The 20,088-nt window shown below is 39.5% G+C and overlaps 1 protein-coding gene across 2 annotated transcripts; it reads left to right on the top strand.

Annotated features, from left to right (window-relative positions):
* The first annotated feature begins 1,543 nt into the window (after positions 1–1,543).
* On the top strand, positions 1,544–12,184 carry pld3 (phospholipase D family member 3). 2 transcript variants are annotated; one of them, XM_083886264.1, is made up of 12 exons: positions 1,544–1,675; positions 4,665–4,736; positions 5,889–5,936; positions 6,208–6,365; positions 6,561–6,741; positions 6,830–6,947; positions 8,259–8,386; positions 8,470–8,667; positions 8,804–8,943; positions 9,039–9,204; positions 9,315–9,414; positions 10,688–12,184. In XM_083886264.1, the coding sequence occupies exons 2-12, from the start codon at positions 4,698–4,700 to the stop codon at positions 10,873–10,875; spliced, it is 1,464 nt and encodes a 487-aa protein (XP_083742390.1). In that variant the 5' UTR covers positions 1,544–1,675; positions 4,665–4,697; the 3' UTR covers positions 10,876–12,184. The 2 variants fall into 2 exon arrangements, with proteins under 2 accessions (XP_083742390.1, XP_083742391.1); XM_083886265.1 differs by lacking the exon at positions 1,544–1,675 and adding an exon at positions 3,662–3,676.
* Positions 12,185–20,088: the final 7,904 nt, after the last annotated feature.

Here is a 20,088-nt window from a genome sequence, read left to right as displayed (position 1 = left end):
AGGAGAGAGAAATTATCACGCAAACAAATATTAATACACTTCCCTTCGTTGTTGTCTGCACCTATGAAGAAACGTGTTAAGACGATGAATCAAGTTCTACGTCAATAAAACTCAATTCTGATTCTCCATCAAATTAAACCTTGTACTCGTGAAAACCCCTCCTACATGTACGACCTTTAAGAAAAGAGGCAAAGAGGTCATTTCACGTGACAAAAGTGAGTCTGTAGATACTTTTAAAAACACAGAAATAAAAACTATTAATATAGACATTTAACAGAGAAGTAAACAGTGGATGTTTGACAGACAGGTAGACCAAAAATAATTAAATTCAACGTAATTAATCTTCATTTATCAGGGACAATGCAGTGAGACATAGTGGACGTATATAGCAATTTGCTAGTTAGCAACTCCTGTCCCTGGCTGGGATATTCAGATATAAAAACAGTATCACATGTACAGTAAAAATGTCAATAATATAATATAATATATAAGACAGTATAAACACCAATATAAAACCTATTTACTTATTTACAGTCCTGCCTTATTGAGACTATCTAAGTGTTGTTTTGTTTTCGGCCAGTTCTTCACTTTTGCAGTGAACGTTCTTAACTCGTTTATCAGTTTTTATTTCATTAGAAATTGAATTCCAAATGTGACTTCCTTTGATTGGGGAACAGCTGATTGCCCAAATGTGATTCTGTTGTGTTATTTCCACAGTTGTTATTGACAGAGCTACTTGTGAGTCTGAAAACCACACACAGTGACTCTGCTGCTAAGTTACTGACACACATATTAACGTCAAAACACGTTAATTTTATGCTTTATGTGTGAATTTTAATTGTTAAAAGTGAAAAAGCAGTAGCTAACGCTGTTAATACACGAAAAACCTCCCTGCTACATATACGTTAATGCCGTTTTAATTACATTGTCAGGCATCAACGGACAACGTGAAGATTAATATTTGCTCTTCTTACCTGTCCCGACATGGAGGAGCCGCACGTGACCACGTGATCCAGCCTCTTACTTCCGGGAAGTCGGCTCGGGTCAGAGGTCACTTTCAGTCAGGTGAAACTGACCATGCCCACAAATGCAAAATTAAATAACATTATATAAATAAAATAAAATAAAATAAAATAAAACAAAACAAAACAAAACAAAACAAAACAAAACAAAACAAAACAAAACAAAAAAATAAAAAATAAATTAAATAAATTAAATTAAATTAAATTAAATTAAATTAAATTAAATTAAATTAAATTAAATTAAATTAAATTAAGTGAAATACAGTGAATGTGTTGTATTATTTTTTTATATTATACATTTCTTCTCTCAACACCTCTAAAAATAATTATTTAAAAAAACAAACATCGGCATGGCTATTTATGGATGCACAGCGCCCTCTGTTGATCAAAACTAAACACTACACAACTGTATCTTGCTGTGCCAGGTCACGTGGCCACCAGCCCCGCCTCCGATTGGCCGCCCGGCTCGGGTCACGTGATCAAATCTAATCTCCACTGTCCCTGTTTCTACTTTCTCTCGGTCGGGGAATGAGTTTGTGTTTTGTTTTTGTTTTGTTTTACATTTAACGTTTAAAACAATCCTCTTTAAACGTGACCGAGTGGAGAATAGAGAGAAAGAACAGACTTTAATGAACCCGGACGCTTAGAAACAGGTGAGTTTACAGCTTTAAAGTGAGATATTAACGCTGTTTTTTGTTGTTGTTGTTTTGCTCAGTCAGCGACTCTTTGTCTGCTCACTTAAACCAACATTTGGTTACGGCACGTTATTAAAGTTACCATCTGACGCCTAATATAACGTTATAATAAGAGGTTTGTTAACATGTGATCCTCAACATTAATGTGGATCGATCGTTTTTCCCCAAAAAAACGTGTTATAAGGACATTAAACACGTGCTAATTCACTGTTATTAGCCTTGTTGTTAGCCTTCTATTAGCCTTATGCTAGCCTTACTAACACTGTGTTATAGCTGCTGAAGTGATAACAAGGTTTAAACAGTGTAGATTTACTGATGTTCCTTAGTATATATTATGTAAACAAACCTTATTTATCCTCTGACGGCAGCTTTAATTGAATTGTAGGTCAGGCTTAAAGTTGAGGCCCATGTCCTTAATTATTTTATTCTAATCAAAGTGGTGTGGTTACTCACTCCTCATCAGGCCCCACCAGAAGCCCTGTGGTTCCTGTTTCAGGATCAAAGTTTATCAGATTTAAAATGTTTCATTTCCTTATTTGAGATTCTGTTATAACACAACTTTGTTTGGGCTCAAAACATCGAGTCAAGTCAAGGTTAATTTATTAAGCACATTTAAAAACAACCAAGGTTGACCAAAGTGCTGTACATAGTGACATCAAATACCAATACTAATAAAAGCAATACAAATGGAAAGCCTAAAAAAACATAAAAACACCAAATAACACAAAAACATGAACACTTTTTGGTCTAATTTGAGAAATAGTAACCCTGTTAAGGACGAGGCGGCACCATATTATATACAACCACCTTCTCTTACTAGTTCCTGTTAACATTTATTGTCATTTCTTTAGCAAACAAAGAACACAGCTGAACAAAAGGTCATTTGAAACACACCAAACAATGGTGCAAACAGTGCAACAGATATCAACACATCACAAGCTACATAAACCATCACAACACACAGCTAATTGTGCAAATTGCAACGTAAATTGTGATATTAGGTTGGTAAGAAATCCAAATAAATAAGAGCTGATACTATTGTGCACTTCCTGAAGTTTGTGTACATATCAGCGTGGGGAGTTTCTTCTCCTTTGGAATTCAGGAAATCAGCTTCTTAAAATAAACTGTAAAAGCAGCATCTGTGTCACAGAAGAAATCTCTGTCTGTTGCAGGAAATGTATTTATTTTAATCAAAGTGGGAACAAAGCCAGTCACGTAAACGCAGACATGTCGGTGAACCAGTTTCCTCCATTTGCACGGACAAATATCACTAATATAACAAACAAATTAAGCAGCAAACAGTCCCTGTCAGTTCAGACGAATGAGGCAAACGTACATGGTGTTAACTGGACGAAGAAGAGAGCGTTTACAGCGGGATAAATAGTGGATAAAGCTACGTTAAGAGATGCCCCATCCACGTTAAATACATAGACTTTATGTACGTTGTTGTCTATGTTGTGAATAAATAGAGAAATCCTGCACTTATATACTTTTCGCGGACGTTTTGTCTTCTTCAGTTAGACAGATATGATTTATCGCTATATTGATTAACACAGAGTCGTTGTATCTTGATATTATTGGTATCGTGTCTCCTATCATGTGGTACCCTGTGATTCCCACCCTTGAATGGGATGATTATGATTATAATAAGTATTATATAAGTATGATTCACGTGCCTTGAACCGCAGCTCTGATGAGTCACGTTTCTGTGCAGTGGCGAAAAATCCTGTGACTGGCAGCTCCATGCTGATGTCAACACTTACGTTTTCGTACTTCCCCACTCTCTGTATCGTCAATCATACATACCTCACAAATCACAAGACTTCAGAGAACCAGGAAACTGTCCTGCTTGTCTTTTACTTTCAACATTTAAAAGTAAGCGCTTTGGACTTGGCTCCGGCTGACCTGCGTGAAAGCTCTCAGTGGCTCTAGAACCTTCTCTTTGTAAAGTCAATAAAGGTGAGGCAGACTGTCAGTGTGTGTGTGTGTGTGTGTTCTTGTACTTGTGGCATACTGGGGACAAGTGAGGGTTTTTAACCAACAGAGTGAGGTCATTTTTACAGAGTGAATGCATTTTGGCCGAAATCACTTCCTTAGGTTGTGAACATGCTATACTGGATTTTTCAAAAAAAAAAAAAAAAATCAAATTTGGGACGACATAGTATAGTATGACTTTTCTTTGTCAAATTTTGGACCAAATTTTTTTTTCACATTTTTTTTTTCAACTTTTGGATGACATAGTATGGTATGACGTGTTTCTCAAATTTTGGACCAAAAATGTTTCGTGAAATTTTGGGTCAACATTTTTTTTTAATTTTGGTCGACATAGTATAGTATGTCAATTTTGTCAAATTTTGGACCAAAAAAATTAAACGTTTTCCAGCCCTTTTTGCTCTGGGGCTCTACCTGCAGACATTTTATGGTACTGCAACCAGTAGTCCTTTAAAGATGTCATTCATGAAGTAGATATTTGTAATTGTGTTGATTTATAAAGTGGAAATGCTGGTCCTCAGTATGCAGCAAGTACAAGAGTGTGTGTGTGTGTGTGTGTGTGTGTGTGTGTGTGTGTGTGTGTGTGTGTGTAAAGGAGAGACAATGGTCTTTGAGATTGCCTTGTTGTTTTATAGCTTTGCAGCTAAATGTACTTCCATAAAACCCTTTACTGACATCCTCTATACACTCTGAAAGCAGAGCTACTTCATGTGTACATGATGATGAGGAGATGGAATAAATAAACTGAATATGTTTATTATTATGGAATAGAACAGAAAGTTTACAATACTTCTATAATATTAATACAGTAGTTGTTGTATTTATAAAACAAACATCTATATTTAATATTTTACCTTTTTGCTGTTGTATTTTTTATGGCTTCACTATCAGGTCACTGGGTCGTAACTATGGAAACATGAACACATAACGTAATATTGCATGTTTGGTCTCACAGCTGCAGCATCACCTGACACGGCTGACATCACAGATGTTTGTGGGCGTGAGAATGGACCTCCCTTACAATCAGGTAAGTTAGTAAGGTTGTTTTTTAATGATAAGTATGATAATTAATCAGTTTTCAATTGATCAGGTGACACTATTTGCTCAAAAAAAATATTCCTGTCAATATTTATGGCAGTTATGTACAGTATATCTATTAAAAACATAATATATAGACCAGTGTTTCCCAACCCTGGTCCTCAGGGAACACTGCTCTGCCATGTTTTAGATGTTACCCTGCTCCAAAAACACCTCATTCAGACGAAACATTAATTTTTTGAAAAGAAATTACAAAAATGTTAATATATATATATACACACACACATATACATATATTAAAATTGACAAAAGTTGAAAAATGTAAGGTCTTTTTAAACAAAAGTTGAAACATTATATTTTTGAAAACAAATTGACAAAAATGTACATGTATATACATATACATATATTAAAATTGACAAAAGTTGAAAATGTAATTTTTTTTTAACAAAAGTCGAAACATTACATTTTTTGAAAAGAAATTGTCAAAAAAAAAATTTTTTAATTACAAATGTTGAAACATTAAATTATTTGAAAACAAATGACAAAAGTTCTGATGTCCATTTATTATTTGAATCAGGTGTTTTTGGAGCAGGGCAACATCTAAAACATGGCACGGCAGTGTTCCCTGAGGACCAGGGTTGGGAAACACTGATATAGACAATAGGTGAAGTAAGTCATACCATAAGTAAAGCAATATTGTTGAAATTCTTCATTGGGTAATTTATGTTCAATTAAATTAATGACTAAGCTAGATTTACAGAGGCAGTATCATTCAGGTCGAGGCAAATTCAATTGTGTAGTTTGAAGGGATTTTGTATACTTAAAGATATATTTTATACATTTCTTTTTCCTGTGAATTCACAGATGAAAACATGGCAGTAAAGGGTAGTCATAGAATTTGGAAAATCACAAGGATGTCAAGTAACATATACAACGTAAATCAGAACTGTTCAATTCAATCACTGAGATCCTTGTCATGTTTGTAAATGTTGTGTCATAATTGTTTTCATTATTTTGAATGACATTCATCACTTTGTTCTCATAGCAACAATTGTTTTATGTTAGAGAGAGAATCTTCAGTTCCTGTTATTCCTGTGTTTATGTCTATTATGTTTATGTCTAATTTCTCTAAATCCTGCAGCTGGTGAGTGTGGAACAGAGAAGACAAGACAACAGGAGAGCACTGCTGGTATGAGGGAACACACACACACACACACATACACACACACACACACACACACACTGCTGCATCAAATCATGCATTAACCAATAACTAGATCTAAAATATATATATATATATATATAAAACAAGGTTTCAGATTTTTTCTTTTTCTTTTTAGTTGCAGCCAAAATCTTACTTTCATTTTCTGGAACAGTAATAAGCTTTCTATACAGAAGCAAATTAATGATAACACAGATAATGAAACTAAAATGTGTGGCACCTTCTCTCCTCTGTCCAGTACTCCAGGTGTCTGTTATCACTGGCTACTCTAGCGACGATGCTGCTGACCGCCATGGCCGTCTACAACCTCCTGACGCCGAGGGTCGTCTCGTCCCACCGCGCTCCGAGCGGCAGCCTCCGTCTGCCTCAGGGCGAATCCTGCACCGACCCCTGCAAGTAAGAGACTTTCTGATCACAGTCCTTTACAGATGCAGCACTGACTCACTATTACGTGGTCTTCATCATCATATAGAGAATAGTTCAGTTGCCCTGGAGCTAAGCATTGCGAGAAGAGCTCAACCTTGTTAACCTTAACAGAAAAACACAAGGTGTATGGTGTTTGTACTCATGTCCTGTCACCTGCCCCGACAGGTTTGTTTTGCTGGAGAGCATCCCTGAGGGGCTGGAGTTCAACTCCACCACAGCTCACCCCTCCATCTTCCAGGCGTGGCTCAATCTGATGGACGAGGCTCGCAGCAGCGTCGACATCGCCTCCTTCTACTGGACGCTCACCAACAAGGACACCGGCACCCAGGAGCCGACAGCTCATCAGGTCAGAGGGAGCTCCTGTGAATGTTTTTTTTTTTTTTTTTACTTCTGCAGAATAAATAACTATAAACTAAAATGTTGCTGTTACACAGGGAGAGACCATCCTGAAAAAGCTGGCCGAGCTCTCGGGGAAGTTGTCTGTTCGTATCGCAGTCAACACGCCACAGCATCGCCAACCTCAGTATGACCTACAGCTCCTCAATGACTCAGGTGAATCTTAAAACCACCTTTTTTTTTTAATGTTAGTGACATTTATTCTAAGCATGCGAACCAGAGCTTCCTTTTATTGATCATGTTTTCTCGTTACCATATCTCCTGCTTTTTAAATACTGTAATAATACACATACTCATAAGCTAAACCATTTTACACACAAACACATAAATCAAATGGTATCTTCCACATGCACATACTTTTTGCCTTTCTGATCTTACTAGTGTCTGTCTTGGGCAACTTTGTAGCAAGAGTTGCTATAAACTGATGGCGACATAGTCTCCACCATTGTTGGGTGCAAGACAAAGAAGCTAGTGTGTGTGGTTTACTGATTGAATTTAAACACATAAACTGGTGGTACGACACCTAAAAGCTGCCGTACTTCTTTTTGTGCATCAAATAATAATAATAACAAAACTAGAAGCACTCGGAGAGCGCAGACCTCAGCCAGGGCAGCTCAGCCCCCCACAAAATAGCAATAAAAATAGTGATAGCATCTATGGATCGCGCCCAACATTTAACCCGAGAACACTATCGCTCAAATTCAAAACACCATCACCAACGCCAGGTGATTTTTACCCGAGATAATAAATACACCCAATAAAAAGTACTTGACGATACATGACAGATTTGAGTAGTGTTCTTTTATTTTAAACTGACATGTCTGATAAAATTAAAGAAAAGCATCACGGGGGGACCATAAACAAATGCTCCAAAATTACTGGAAAATTAGGAATTTGGGAACAAAAATAAATAATTAATAATAATAATAATGAAGATGAAAACTTGGTTTTCGTGAAAATCACATGCATTTATTTGCCCGGGGTAAAAACCACCCGGCAATGGTGTTCTAGGGTTAATCACTTGTTCCATTTCCTGAAAATTTGTTGCTAACAGACAGACAAACAAGCAAACTCCAGCAAAAACGTATACGTCCTGGCCGAGGTCAAAAAGGGCCCATATTTATGTTTTCCCTTGCTTCCACAAGGAGAGAAAAGCAGCAAAATAGGAGATTTGTGACTTCAGGCGCCACAGAGAGGCTAAAAACTGTGGGACATGTCTCCTCCAGCCACTGGGTGGCAGCGTTTGTCCACTTTGATGGAAGAGCAGCTATTAGTTTTTCTATGTAACGACACCAATCACTTATTGAAAGAGTCACTTGAAGCCTTCACCACCTACTACAGTATCGTGGTGTATTCAGTAATGATGTCTGAGATTAGACTTCTTGAACTGTATCAGTCCCACAGTGGGACACGTTTGTGCACTTTCTGTCTGCTGGATACTGAAATGTCACTCTGTGTGTTTTCCAGGAGCCGACATCAGGACGGTTAACATGAGAGAACTGACCACAGGCGTCCTTCACACCAAGTTCTGGGTGGTCGACAAGAAGCACATTTACATCGGCAGCGCCAACATGGACTGGAGGTCCCTCACACAGGTGCACACACACACACACACATATACATACAAACTGTTTATACTTTGATTGATCATAAGTTAACAGTGATTATTGGTGTGCAGGTGAAGGAGCTGGGTGCAGTGGTGTACAACTGCAGCTGTCTGGCTGCAGACTTGGGTAAGATCTTTGAAGCCTACTGGTTTCTAGGTGACAGTGAGTCAATCCCATCACCGTGGCCCGCCAGCTTCTCCACCCTCTACAACAAGGACACGCCCCTCCAGCTGCCACTCAACAACACGCCGGCCAGCGTTTACCTGTCGGTGAGACATGTGCACAGTTATTCTGCTTAATCAGTTTTCTCCTTTCAGTAAACCTATAGCAAACTGCACTAATAATTTCAGTATTGGATTAATTACAACAAATCTTATCCTATCTTTGTGTTCTCTCTCCTCCCAGAGTTCCCCTCCGTCCTTCTGTGCAGCCGGTAGAACCTCAGACCTTCAGTCCATCCTCAGCGTGATGGCGGACGCTCAGAGTTTCGTCTACATCGCAGTCATGAACTACCTGCCCACCATGGAGTTCTCTCAACCGAAAAGGTAAAACTCTTCATGCAACGTCAACAAAAATTTAATCTTAAGTTCATCCGTGCATCTTTAATAGAATCAAACCATGTCCTCGTACTCCTGTCCAGGTACTGGGCAGACATCGACACTCAGCTGAGGAGAATCGCATATGAGAAGCGTGTTAAAGTTCGCCTGCTGATCAGCTGTTGGGCGAGCACTCAGCCCGTCATGTTCTCCTTCCTCAAGTCTCTGGCCTCGGTGTATGAACCCAAGAGCAAACTGGACATCCAGGTGGTAAGTAGCTCTTCGTCGCTTCATCTAAGTGAAACGGGAAGCTGTAAATGATATCATGCACAACGTGTCCAACAATCTCCTGATGATCTTTTTGGATTTTCGTTATCCAGAAGCTGTTTGTGGTTCCTGCCAGCGCAGAGCAGAAGGAGATTCCCTACGCCAGAGTCAACCACAACAAGTACATGGTCACCGACAAGATCGCTTACATAGGTAAGACTCAGTGGTGATTTGCTGTGTGCGCTAGAACGTGTAGTATTTATGGGTTTATATAACCCAAAATCCACTTTTTTATACATATTATGTGCTCCTGCATTGTCTAGTCGCTGTATAATAGTTTTTGTTTCATTTTGGTAGTGTTTCAAAAAGTCATGTAAAATAACATGGTCGCGGGCCGCGGTTGCATAGCCACTGTTAGCAGCGAGACGCCATGTTTCTACCGGAGCCTGTAAGGACAAACGCGAGAGAACAAATCAAGCGTCTCTTTACTTGTAGCAGAAGTCCCGCCTCCACTGACGGAGCTAATACGATATACAAAAGACACACTTGTACATCTGAATAAATACTAGAACCTCATCTGCTGACACGGAGAAAGACGACGAGGACGACATTTGACCAGCTGAGGATACCGTAGCGCTCAGGGAAGGGAGGGGGTGATCAGAGGAGCAGTTCTTTGTTGTAAATGTCAGCCTCTCCTCTAGATGGCACTATAAACTACTAACTTCACCTTTAAAACCACTTGAAGCACTTGTTCTCTATGGGACGGCACAGAATAGTTTTTTTCCACGGCGGTGAGCTTGACAGTGATTGGACAAATTGCGGCAAAATCACCACTTCCAGGGAAGCTCAGCTTCTCTGGGAGTCGATGTAGCAGTGGACACTGGGCTTCTGCATGATGATTGGAGGAACTGTCTGAAAGGTAGAAACAGTATTTGATTGTCGGCGTCGCAGAAACATACACAAGATTCCGTCTCAGTCCTCTGAGGATTTGTAGACAAAGAGCTGGTCATTATGTATTATTTGCTCGGTGATATAGACCATTTTTGTTTTTTTGTAATAGGTCTAAGGGTGCTTTTCACACCTACAGCATTTGGTGCGCACCAAGCGTGTTTGGTCCCTTGATGTGAATGTAATCTTGGTACTTTGGGGCGCACCAAATCACCTGAGACCACCCCTTCAGGCAGGTCTCGGACCACTTTGGTACGGTTCGTCTGGTGTGAAAGCAACCAAACCAAATGGGATGAAAGGGTCTAGTTTAATGCATGAAAGTGGCGCGTTTTTCTGAAAATGAGTCCGTTTCCAGTGCCGATGGTCTTCGTGGTCTATTTTGGTTCGTTTAGAACTATGCATATGTGAAAGCAAGCCATACCCACGTCTGTTTGCTGCATTGTAACATTTTTCTGACTGGTGCAGACCAAAGCAATCGAACTATATGTCTGAAAGCACCCGCATTTTATTATTATGATATTTATGTTTGTGTTTCCAGGTACGTCTAACTGGTCCGGTGACTACTTTGTGAGCACGGCAGGCTCAGCGCTGGTCGTCAACCAGACGGCGTCACAGTCCGCAGAGCCGACCGTCCAATCGCAGCTGAAGGATGTGTTCGATCGGGACTGGTACTCCGACTACGCCACTCCGCTCACGCAACACTCTAACCTCAAAGTCATCTGTTAGTCACGACTGTGCTAAACGGCACAGCCGATTGGCTCTTCTGTTCAACACATTTTGACAGGGCCTGTAGCCGCACAATCATTGCCATCCAATAGTATTTACACAAATATCTATATCTGTACAAAGGAAACCAATGGATGAAAACACTTGATGGTTACACTACATTGCTGTAGTGGTCGCTGAAGACCCAGGGGTTCGCGACCCGGTCAGAACAAGGGCCAAGTGAATAAATGTTTGACCCACCACTCATGGAGTTGGTGAACTGAGGATTGTGGTTCAATGGGAGGTTTACTGGAAGTACATGACGCTTCCAAAATGGAAAATTCAAAATGGCTGCAGCCAATAGGACATGTTGCACCTTTACAGCCACACAAACCATCACCAGACGTTACTGGGTCGCTGATCTGCCGTGGCGTCGCATCAGAAGTATTCAACCTCCTCCATAAAGTATTTGATGGGGAAACGGGACACAATTAACACATTTTCTTGAATCATCACAAATACATATGATGGAAAACTCAGCTATTGATTCAGACTAAACAAGTGCTTTTTATAAACCAGATTTGTTTGCTAATTTGCTTTGCAATAATTTCATATTAACACCAACACAAGGAAAGACGAATGTCACCTTTAAAACAAAAACACTTTAGGTGTCACTGATCCATCATCAGATCACAGAACTGGTCATTTCCTTTTGTTAAAGATCTATTATACTCATTTTCTTATGTGGAAATCCATCCTCTATGTTTCTTTTTTTTTATTATTATTTTAATCAAATCTCATCTCAGGGAGTAAATATTGTGTGTTTTCTGACTCTATCTATTAAATTAGCTGGACTCAGCGCTGGGCTGTGCCTGTGCTGTGAATAAGACAAGCTTTTTTTTTTCTTTTGTTAATACTTGGTCTATTCAGGACTGTTTTAAAATCAATTCATTTAGCATTAATGGTGCATTATGTAATAAATCTAAAGCAACTGGCCATAAAACCTTCCTAATATGTCACAGAGACTCAGGAATAATGTTCATATAACAAACTGAACTCACCAACAACAACAGTACAGACAAAACATTTTTACATTAAAAAAATCTTTTGCAGACTGCAAATCATGTTTTGGCGTCATGTGGCGCCACCTACCGCTGTCTACCAATCATTGCAGTCGGTAGAGTCTCAGCTCCCCAGCAACCACGGGTTGCCAGTTACGTCAGAAAACGAAACCTAAAAGACCTCTGTATTTTGAATTTGAATGTATTAACCGTTTTTGGCCACATTCTTACATATGGCGCCTTTAAGCAGTTTGAATTTCCACTGTGTGGAGTGATGTTAGAATTATTAGCGAAGAGATGGTTGTTGTCTCCTGATAAATAAATGAATTACTCTGAATAAAGATTTTTTGATTCCTCAAACATGGTTCACGCGGTCGTTGATACACATGTTTTTGCGCATCATTTGCAAACAGTATATTTCTTACTTGTCTTTATGAGCTCTCGCTGTAGATCAGGGTTTCTCACTCCTGGTCCTGGGGAGCTTTAGGTGTTTCCCTGCTCAAACACACCTGATTCAAATGGTCAGCTCGTCAGTGAACTCTGCTGAAGCCTGATGTCGACCCATTTATTTGAATCAGGTGTTCTGGAGCACAGAAACAGTGGCTCCCCTGGGACCAGGAGTGAGAAACCCTGGTGTAGAATAGACAACTGGACATTATGACAACCTTTATCGGGACTAAATGAGCTCTATGACCTTCTATAACCGACAGAGCAATGTTGTGCCTTACATCGAGAAAAAGGTAGTTCCGTCCCTGGGTGGGCTTGAACCACCAACCTTTCGGTTAACAGCCGAACGCGCTAACCAATTGCGCCACAGAGACAGTTGCGGATTGCTTGTCGTAAAAATCTTTTTTAACGTCTCGAGACGTAGTATGATAACGTGATAACATGTTGATTTGTTGGAAGAAAAAGTAACAACGGCAATAAAAGCCGATGCCAGCAGAGCAGGCCAAGAGTGTACGGCCCCTGATTCCACGCCCCCAAGAAAAACAATTGTCAAAATAAAAACTCGCGTCGGGAACCGCTCGTCTATAAACATAAAATGACGCTGGAAAATTGTATAAAATGTATTGTTCAACGTGAGATTTCCGCGCCACACGTTAACCTGCCTGTATGTGCCTCAGTAAAGGCCAAAGTGTATGGCTGCAGTCTGGAGCCTCTCGTCTCGTGCCACCTCGCTGATTTTTATAATTTTCAAAATAAAAGCTCGCGTCCGGTATTGTTAATAATTGTATTTTAACCATGGTCCACACCGTCATCAGTGTCACGAGGACATCATCACACGGTCCACAGTCCACAATAAAACGAGATGGATTTCGTAGCATTGGTGCAAATTCGCCAAAAACGCCCCAAAAATGGTCGATCAATTTAAGATGGCGGATTTATGAACAGATAGATACATTCATCGTCTATTTTACTATTGTGTTCAATGGGAAAATTAGTATTCTTTTCCCAAAATCAGTATTTTTTGTTGCAGTACCCAGAGTGGCCACCAGGCCAAAACTGTCTTCAAGGCTTGAGGGGGCGGAGAACCTCATGTTCTCCAGGTAACCACACGGTGGCGCCATTTGATCCTATATTCACAATGCCACGCAACTTAATGAGGTATTTTTTAAAGACATCCTCTGGTGATCATAAATGTCATCATGATAAATATCATAATAAATAATACAGATTCATTTTATTTTTGTATTTAACCTTTATATAACCAGGGAAATTTCCGTGAAGATTAAGACGCTCTTTTTCAAGGGCGTCCAGGCCGAGACACTCGACAGTTACACATTTAAAAACACAAACGATTCCAGATTCCACAAGTATGAAGCCGTTTCAATCAACTACTCTGAGACCCAGAAAAGAGAAAATGGTCCGTCCCTGGGTGGGCTTGAACCACCAACCTTTCGGTTAACAGCCGAACGCGCTAACCGATTGCGCCACAGAGACAGTTGACGAATCACACGACGCAAAAACATATAAGAATATGATATGTACTACAGGGTTGTTGATGGTTTCTTCCAGGTCTGAGCTAAGGAGGGAGTTTCCGGTTAGTGCACCCTGAGAAGTTTTTATTCCAGGCCATAATAATGAATTTGTGAAAATGAAATCATAAAAGGAGACATAGGAAGTGATAACAACAACATACAGTTAAAACAGGATAAGAGATTGTCATCCTATTTTAAAGGTGCATTATGTAATAAATCTAAAGCAAATGGCCATAAAATCCTCCTAATATGTCACAGAGACTCAGGAATAATGTTCATATAACAAACTGAACTCACCAACAACAACAGTACAGACAAAATATTTGCATTAAAAAAAATATTTTGCAGTGAGTAGAGTCTCAGCTGCCGAGCAACCACGGGTTGCCAGTTACGTCAGAAAACAAAACCTAAAAGACCCTGCTATTTTGAATTTGAATGTACTAACTGTTTTTGGCCACATTCTTACATATGGCACCTTTAACTGTGTCAAATTTACAGCTGCTTAAGTTTTAAAAATATGTTGCTTTTCCATCAGATTTTAGGTAAAAAAAAATTCACACGTGAACATACTGACTGAGGCATCAGTGGTTTAAAATATCACCTGGGAAAGAGTGTCTAATGGTGAGAAGAGGAAAATGTAATTGCCTAAAATGAACCAGTGGGATTATACGAGAGATGATCCTTGATATCTCTTTTGTACGTAGAGCCGTGTGTGTTTATTCATTCTGCTCTTATCACGACTGCACCACCCAGTTACTGTAATGCTGTAATGGAGAGAGAGGCTGAGCTGCCAGGGGACGAGCTCTGTGTGGGTGAGACCACAATTATACCAACGGGGCTATTTTTATCTCCTCTCCTATAATTCTGTGGAGTTAAAACAACAGCATCTGCATGGTGCTAAGTCTTAGTCTCAGGAAAAAACAATGAAGGAATAATATGTAATCTCACATCACAAAACTGACTCTAAATATCGTGGAGCAGTGGATTCACTGCCTTGTCGTTTTTATAAGATGTTCAGAACTGAGGACGTTTCCTGGATGAGAGCTGAAAGTCAGAAGTCAGAAGTATTTATTTGTCGTTATACAAAAAGTACAACACAATTATATGTAGTCATTCAGTGCAAACAGAGCAATCTAACTATCTTGTGACTTGTTGTTGTACGATATGTTTATTTGTGTTAGAGTGTTACTCTACAGTTTTTTATTGTTTTTTTTAGATCTTTTAGATAGTATGTTTCTGTAATTTATTAATTTTATTTCTCCCAGGTGTACAGCACTTTGTTTCAGCTGTTGTATTTAAATAAAGTTGGATTTGACTAAAACTTTACTAATAAATAGACCAGTGTATCGATAAATATGTGTAAAAACAGTGTTTTTGTGCTGTATAGTTGAGAAATGTATATTTTCAGCAGTGATATATTGAACGGTTAAAAATGTTGAGGGTATTTTTATTTATTTTTTATTTTTTGACCTGAAATTGACTGAACATGCAGTTCCCTGTAACTTCAATAACCAGAAGTGTTTTGGTTTGTGTGTATTTGTATCCGAGCAAGAGGGGAAAGTGTTTTAAACTGTTTATATATTTGATTATGAGTCATCAACACAAACATGACGCTGAGAAAACACAAGTAAACAACAATTGAAGAGAGAGAAATGTGTTTGATGTATGATTGTGTTCTATTTAATATGTATGTGTATGATATTTGTATCAGTGCATTTGAGCAGTGCATGTGTGTGTGTGTGTGTGTGTGTGTGTGTTCTTGTACTTGCAGCATACTGAGGACCAGTGAGGGTTTTTAACCAACAAAGTGAGGTCAATTGAGTGAGGACATTTTGGCCGGTCCTCACTTTCTCAAATTTTGGACCAAAATTTATTTTTCAGAAAAGTAATTCAAAAAAATTTTTCAATTTTTTTTTTCTAATTTAAAAAAAAAATGTTTTCAATTTTTTTTTTCAAAAATGTTTTTCAAATTTTTTTTTTCAATAATTTTTTTCAAAAAATATTTTCTAAAAAATCTTTCTTTTCAAATGAGTCAAATTTTGGACAAAACATTTTGGGTCAGATTTTTAAAAAATTTTGGTCGACATAGTATAGTATGACGGTTTTTCAAATTTTGGACCAAAAGATTTGGGTCAAATTTTTTTTTCAAATTTTGGACGACATAATGCATTATTATTATCATATAGTATATCATGACGTTTATGTCAAATTTTGGACCAAAAAAAAACATTTTATGGTACTGCAACCAGTAGTTCTTTGTGTGTGTGTGTGTGTGTGCTTGTGCGCGCTCCCTGGCTCCATCCTCGATGACTCAGCTCTCATCTACGCTGCACTTTGTCGGGATTTACTGAGGCATGTGTTAGACAAACATCACATCTAACGAGAACACAAACTACATTTGTCATCTAAAGATGAACCATCACACTGTCTCATTTTTTCTCTCTCTCTCTTTCCCTCTGTGTGTGTACCTGGTATTCCTTATGTTGTGGGGACCTAAATCTGTTGACACAGTCATAATGTGGGGACAAATATCAAGTCCTCATAATGTAAATGACTACATTTTAATGTGAAGACATGTTAGGATGAAGTTAGGTTTGGGATTATTCCAGTTCTAATTATGGTTATGTTAGAGAGCATGTGTCAAACTCGAGAAAAATTAAGTTGAGGGGCAAGTTTAAGGGCTGTATCGCCCTCAATATTGAGATTTTCCAAGACCACCCTTGGGAGCAAGGGCTACCCAGAATGCTTTGCGTGTTTTGATATAACAAAGATGGCGTTGAAAGCGGCGAAACTAATACGCTACAAATTAAGTATTTTCTTTGTTAATAGAGATATAAAAATGATGAAAACCATTGTATTATCTTAGTTTAGGCCCATATTATGGATTACTGACGTCATTGTTGCGTAACATTTATTTTTATTTTACGATTTTTTGTCAATAGTCGGCCGGTGTGGTTTACTTTTCAATAAGTCGTGGTGTGTGGTAACTGTCAGCTGAATATTTGTATGAGTATCATCTTATAACTAACTGACAACCTAATAACTTGACTGACAAGCGGATCAGAATAAATAATCTTGACGTAAATGTGTTCTTCTTCTTCTTCTTCTTCTTTTTTGGAGTTGACAGACTGGACGCAGCTTTGGCGTTATTCTGCCCCCTACAGTCTGAAGACGTATCTGCATTTAAGGGGTGTCCCATTTCTAAGTGACACAATAACCCTCAACACTTGGTTTTGAGGACCAGTTAAGATTAAGGGTTGAGTTTGAGGGTTAAGATAGGAATTGGAATTGGCCCTAAGTCTCCAAGAAATGAATGTAAGTCAATGTAATGTTCTCTGAAGCCATGGAAACCAGTGTGTGTGTGTGTGCGTGTATGTGGTGTTCAAATCACAAATGTGTTAGATCAGAGATAAACACTCACTTTAAAAACATACGGTATCATAGCACATGCTTTCTAAAAATCCATTGTTCAGTGAGAATGGAAGGATGTTTTCCACCTACGACTCATTTTAAACCTTTTAAAAGTCATCACCAGTCTTCTAAAAAAACAGTGGTTTATTGAAATGAAACTATTTATGTGTGACTATAAAATAGGAGAATAAGTTAATCGTTGTGTTTGCTCTTTCCGTGAGTCTCCAATGTCTCTGATAAACTGCCACAAGCGGAGGATGTGTTGCCCCGTGTGAGGTGTGGTGCTTGTGTCTGACTCACATCCAGCGTTCCAGTCTCTCTCTAAGCCCTGTAACAAGGCCCTGCTGGACCACAGCTAAAGCCTCCAGCAGCAGAAATAATGGAGCAGAGCTTTACAGCAAACTGCTGACTGTCCACTCGTGCTAATACACCCCCCTACACCACCACCACCACCACCACCTTTTCTGTGTGCTGCTGCTGTTGTGCTGCTGTCTCTCACACATTAAGCATAACCACGTGATGGATTCACTAACCCCTTAACCTTAAAGGGACAATATGTAGTATTTATGGGTTTATATAACCCAAAATCCGCTTTTTTATACATATTATGTGCTCCTGCATTGTCTAGTCGCTGTATAATAGTTTTTGTTTCATTTTCGTAGTGTTTCAAAAAGTCATGTAAAATAACATGGTCGCGGGCCGCGGTTGCATAGACACTGTTAGCAGCGAGACGCCATGTTTCTACGGGAGCCTGTAAGGACAAACGCGAGAGAACAAATCAAGCGTCTCTTTACTTGTAGCTGAAGTCCCGCCTCCTCTCTCTCCGCTTCGTCTACTACGGCCGCGGTAGCTCCGCCCTCTCCCTCGCCTCACGAACCTCATCTGCTGACACGGAGAAAGACGACGAGGACGACATTTGACCTGCTGAGGACACCGTATCGCTCAGGGAAGGGGGGGGGGGTGAGCAGAGGAGCAGTTCTTTGTTGTAAATTTCAGCCTCTCCTCTAGATGGCACTATAAACTACTTACTTCCCCTTTAAAGGCGCCATATGTAAGAATGTGACCAAAAACTGTTACTACATTCAAATTCAAAACACCGAGGTCTTTCAGGTTTCGTTTTCTGACGTAACTGGCAACCCGTGGTTGCTCGGCAGCTGAGACTCTACTGACTGCAATGATTGGTAGATGGCGGTAGGTGGCGCCACATGACGCCAAAACATGATTTCAAAACATAAACATGATTTGCAGTCTGCAAAATATATTTTTTTTAATGCAAATATTTTGTCTGTACTGTTGTTGTTGGTGAGTTCAGTTTGTTATATGAACATTATTCCTGAGTCTCTGTGACATATTAGGAGGATTTTATGATTTATTACATAATGCACCTTTAAATGTAGCTCACATTCTAGACGACTCAATACTCCAGTGCAACTGTTATGTCCAAAGCAAAACAGGCTGTGTTCATCAAAATCTGTTGATTTAAATGGCAAAATAAATCTACATGATCCTGGAAGTTGGGTTTAAAAGTCAACTCCTGACTAATTGGTAACTTCCAATCATTTGTTGTGAGTGAAATGATGTTGGGATGAAACTTGAAAAGAATGTGACTGGGTTGGCATGAAGGCTGCTGCTGATGTTTTTCAAAAACCACCGAGGCAAATAAAAACACAACACAAAAAAAGAGTTTGACTTTGGATTTTATGGCCAGTTGCTTTAGATTTATCCCAAAATGCACCTTTAACCAACGAAATGCATCACCCCAGCACATATTCACGTAACTCTAACACATAAAAAAATAAGCTTTCCTTCGGCCAAAAGGTTCTTATGAGGTCAAAATGTGGGGTCATGACCCTGCGACCCTAACCCTGTAAACATACAGAAAAAGAAAATAGTTGTTTAATATAAATGTACACACACTGACGACAGAGTACTCTCTTCTTCTGTTTTTGTCTCTCTGTCCATCCAACCATACATCCATCCATTCATCCATCCCTCTCTCTCTCTCTCTCTCTCTCTCTCCCCCTAACCCTGGACCACCTCCACCCTCTCTTTCTCTCTCTTTCTCACTTTCTCTCCATGTGAGCCCCACAGTGACAGAGCAGCTCCGACTCCATGGGCCCAATCGGTCAAACCGACCCCCATATTGCCTACGACCACCACCACAACCACAACCACCACCTGTCTGCCTGTCCCAGCTCTGCCGCCCGGCGCTCTCCCCAGGTGTGGGTTCATCCTTCAGTGCTTCTTCTGCTTCATCAGCTCTCTGTCACTGTCACTGTCACTGCTGCTGCTGCTGTTTCTGCTGCCGCTGCCGCCGCCGCCGCCGCCGCTGCTGCTGCTGACCATGTGTGAGTGTCTACGTGGAATATTCAGAGTTACCTGGACACCTTCCTCCAATGCAGGTCAGGACGATCGACTTGTGTTATGTGTGTGGAGCTGCTCGACCTGCAAAAGACAGGCGTGAGAGTGAGAGATATTTGATGTGTTTATTCATTAGATTGGACGACAAATTGGCACATGGTGAGATTATCCACTGTACGCCTCAGCTTTACTTTTTAATTTAGATCAGGGGTTCTCAAAGTGTTGATACCTGAGGGCCAATTTAGGAACCCAACATTGGACTGAGGGCCACCAAAGAAAAAAAAATACAAAAAAAACCCACAAAGAAATCCCATTTGTAATAATTTTAATGACCAGATTGCAGTTCTACAGTTTAGCGTTAAGTAATATAAGCGTTAATATAAAGTAATTTAAGCATTAATATAATAAAGCTTTATAATTTA

This window comes from Microchirus variegatus (genome assembly GCF_963457635.1).
Source record: "Microchirus variegatus genome assembly, chromosome: 3".
NCBI lineage: Eukaryota > Metazoa > Chordata > Actinopteri > Pleuronectiformes > Soleidae > Microchirus > Microchirus variegatus.
Note: the sequence above shows the minus strand (reverse complement) of the source record. Positions and strands in the feature narration are given on the sequence as shown.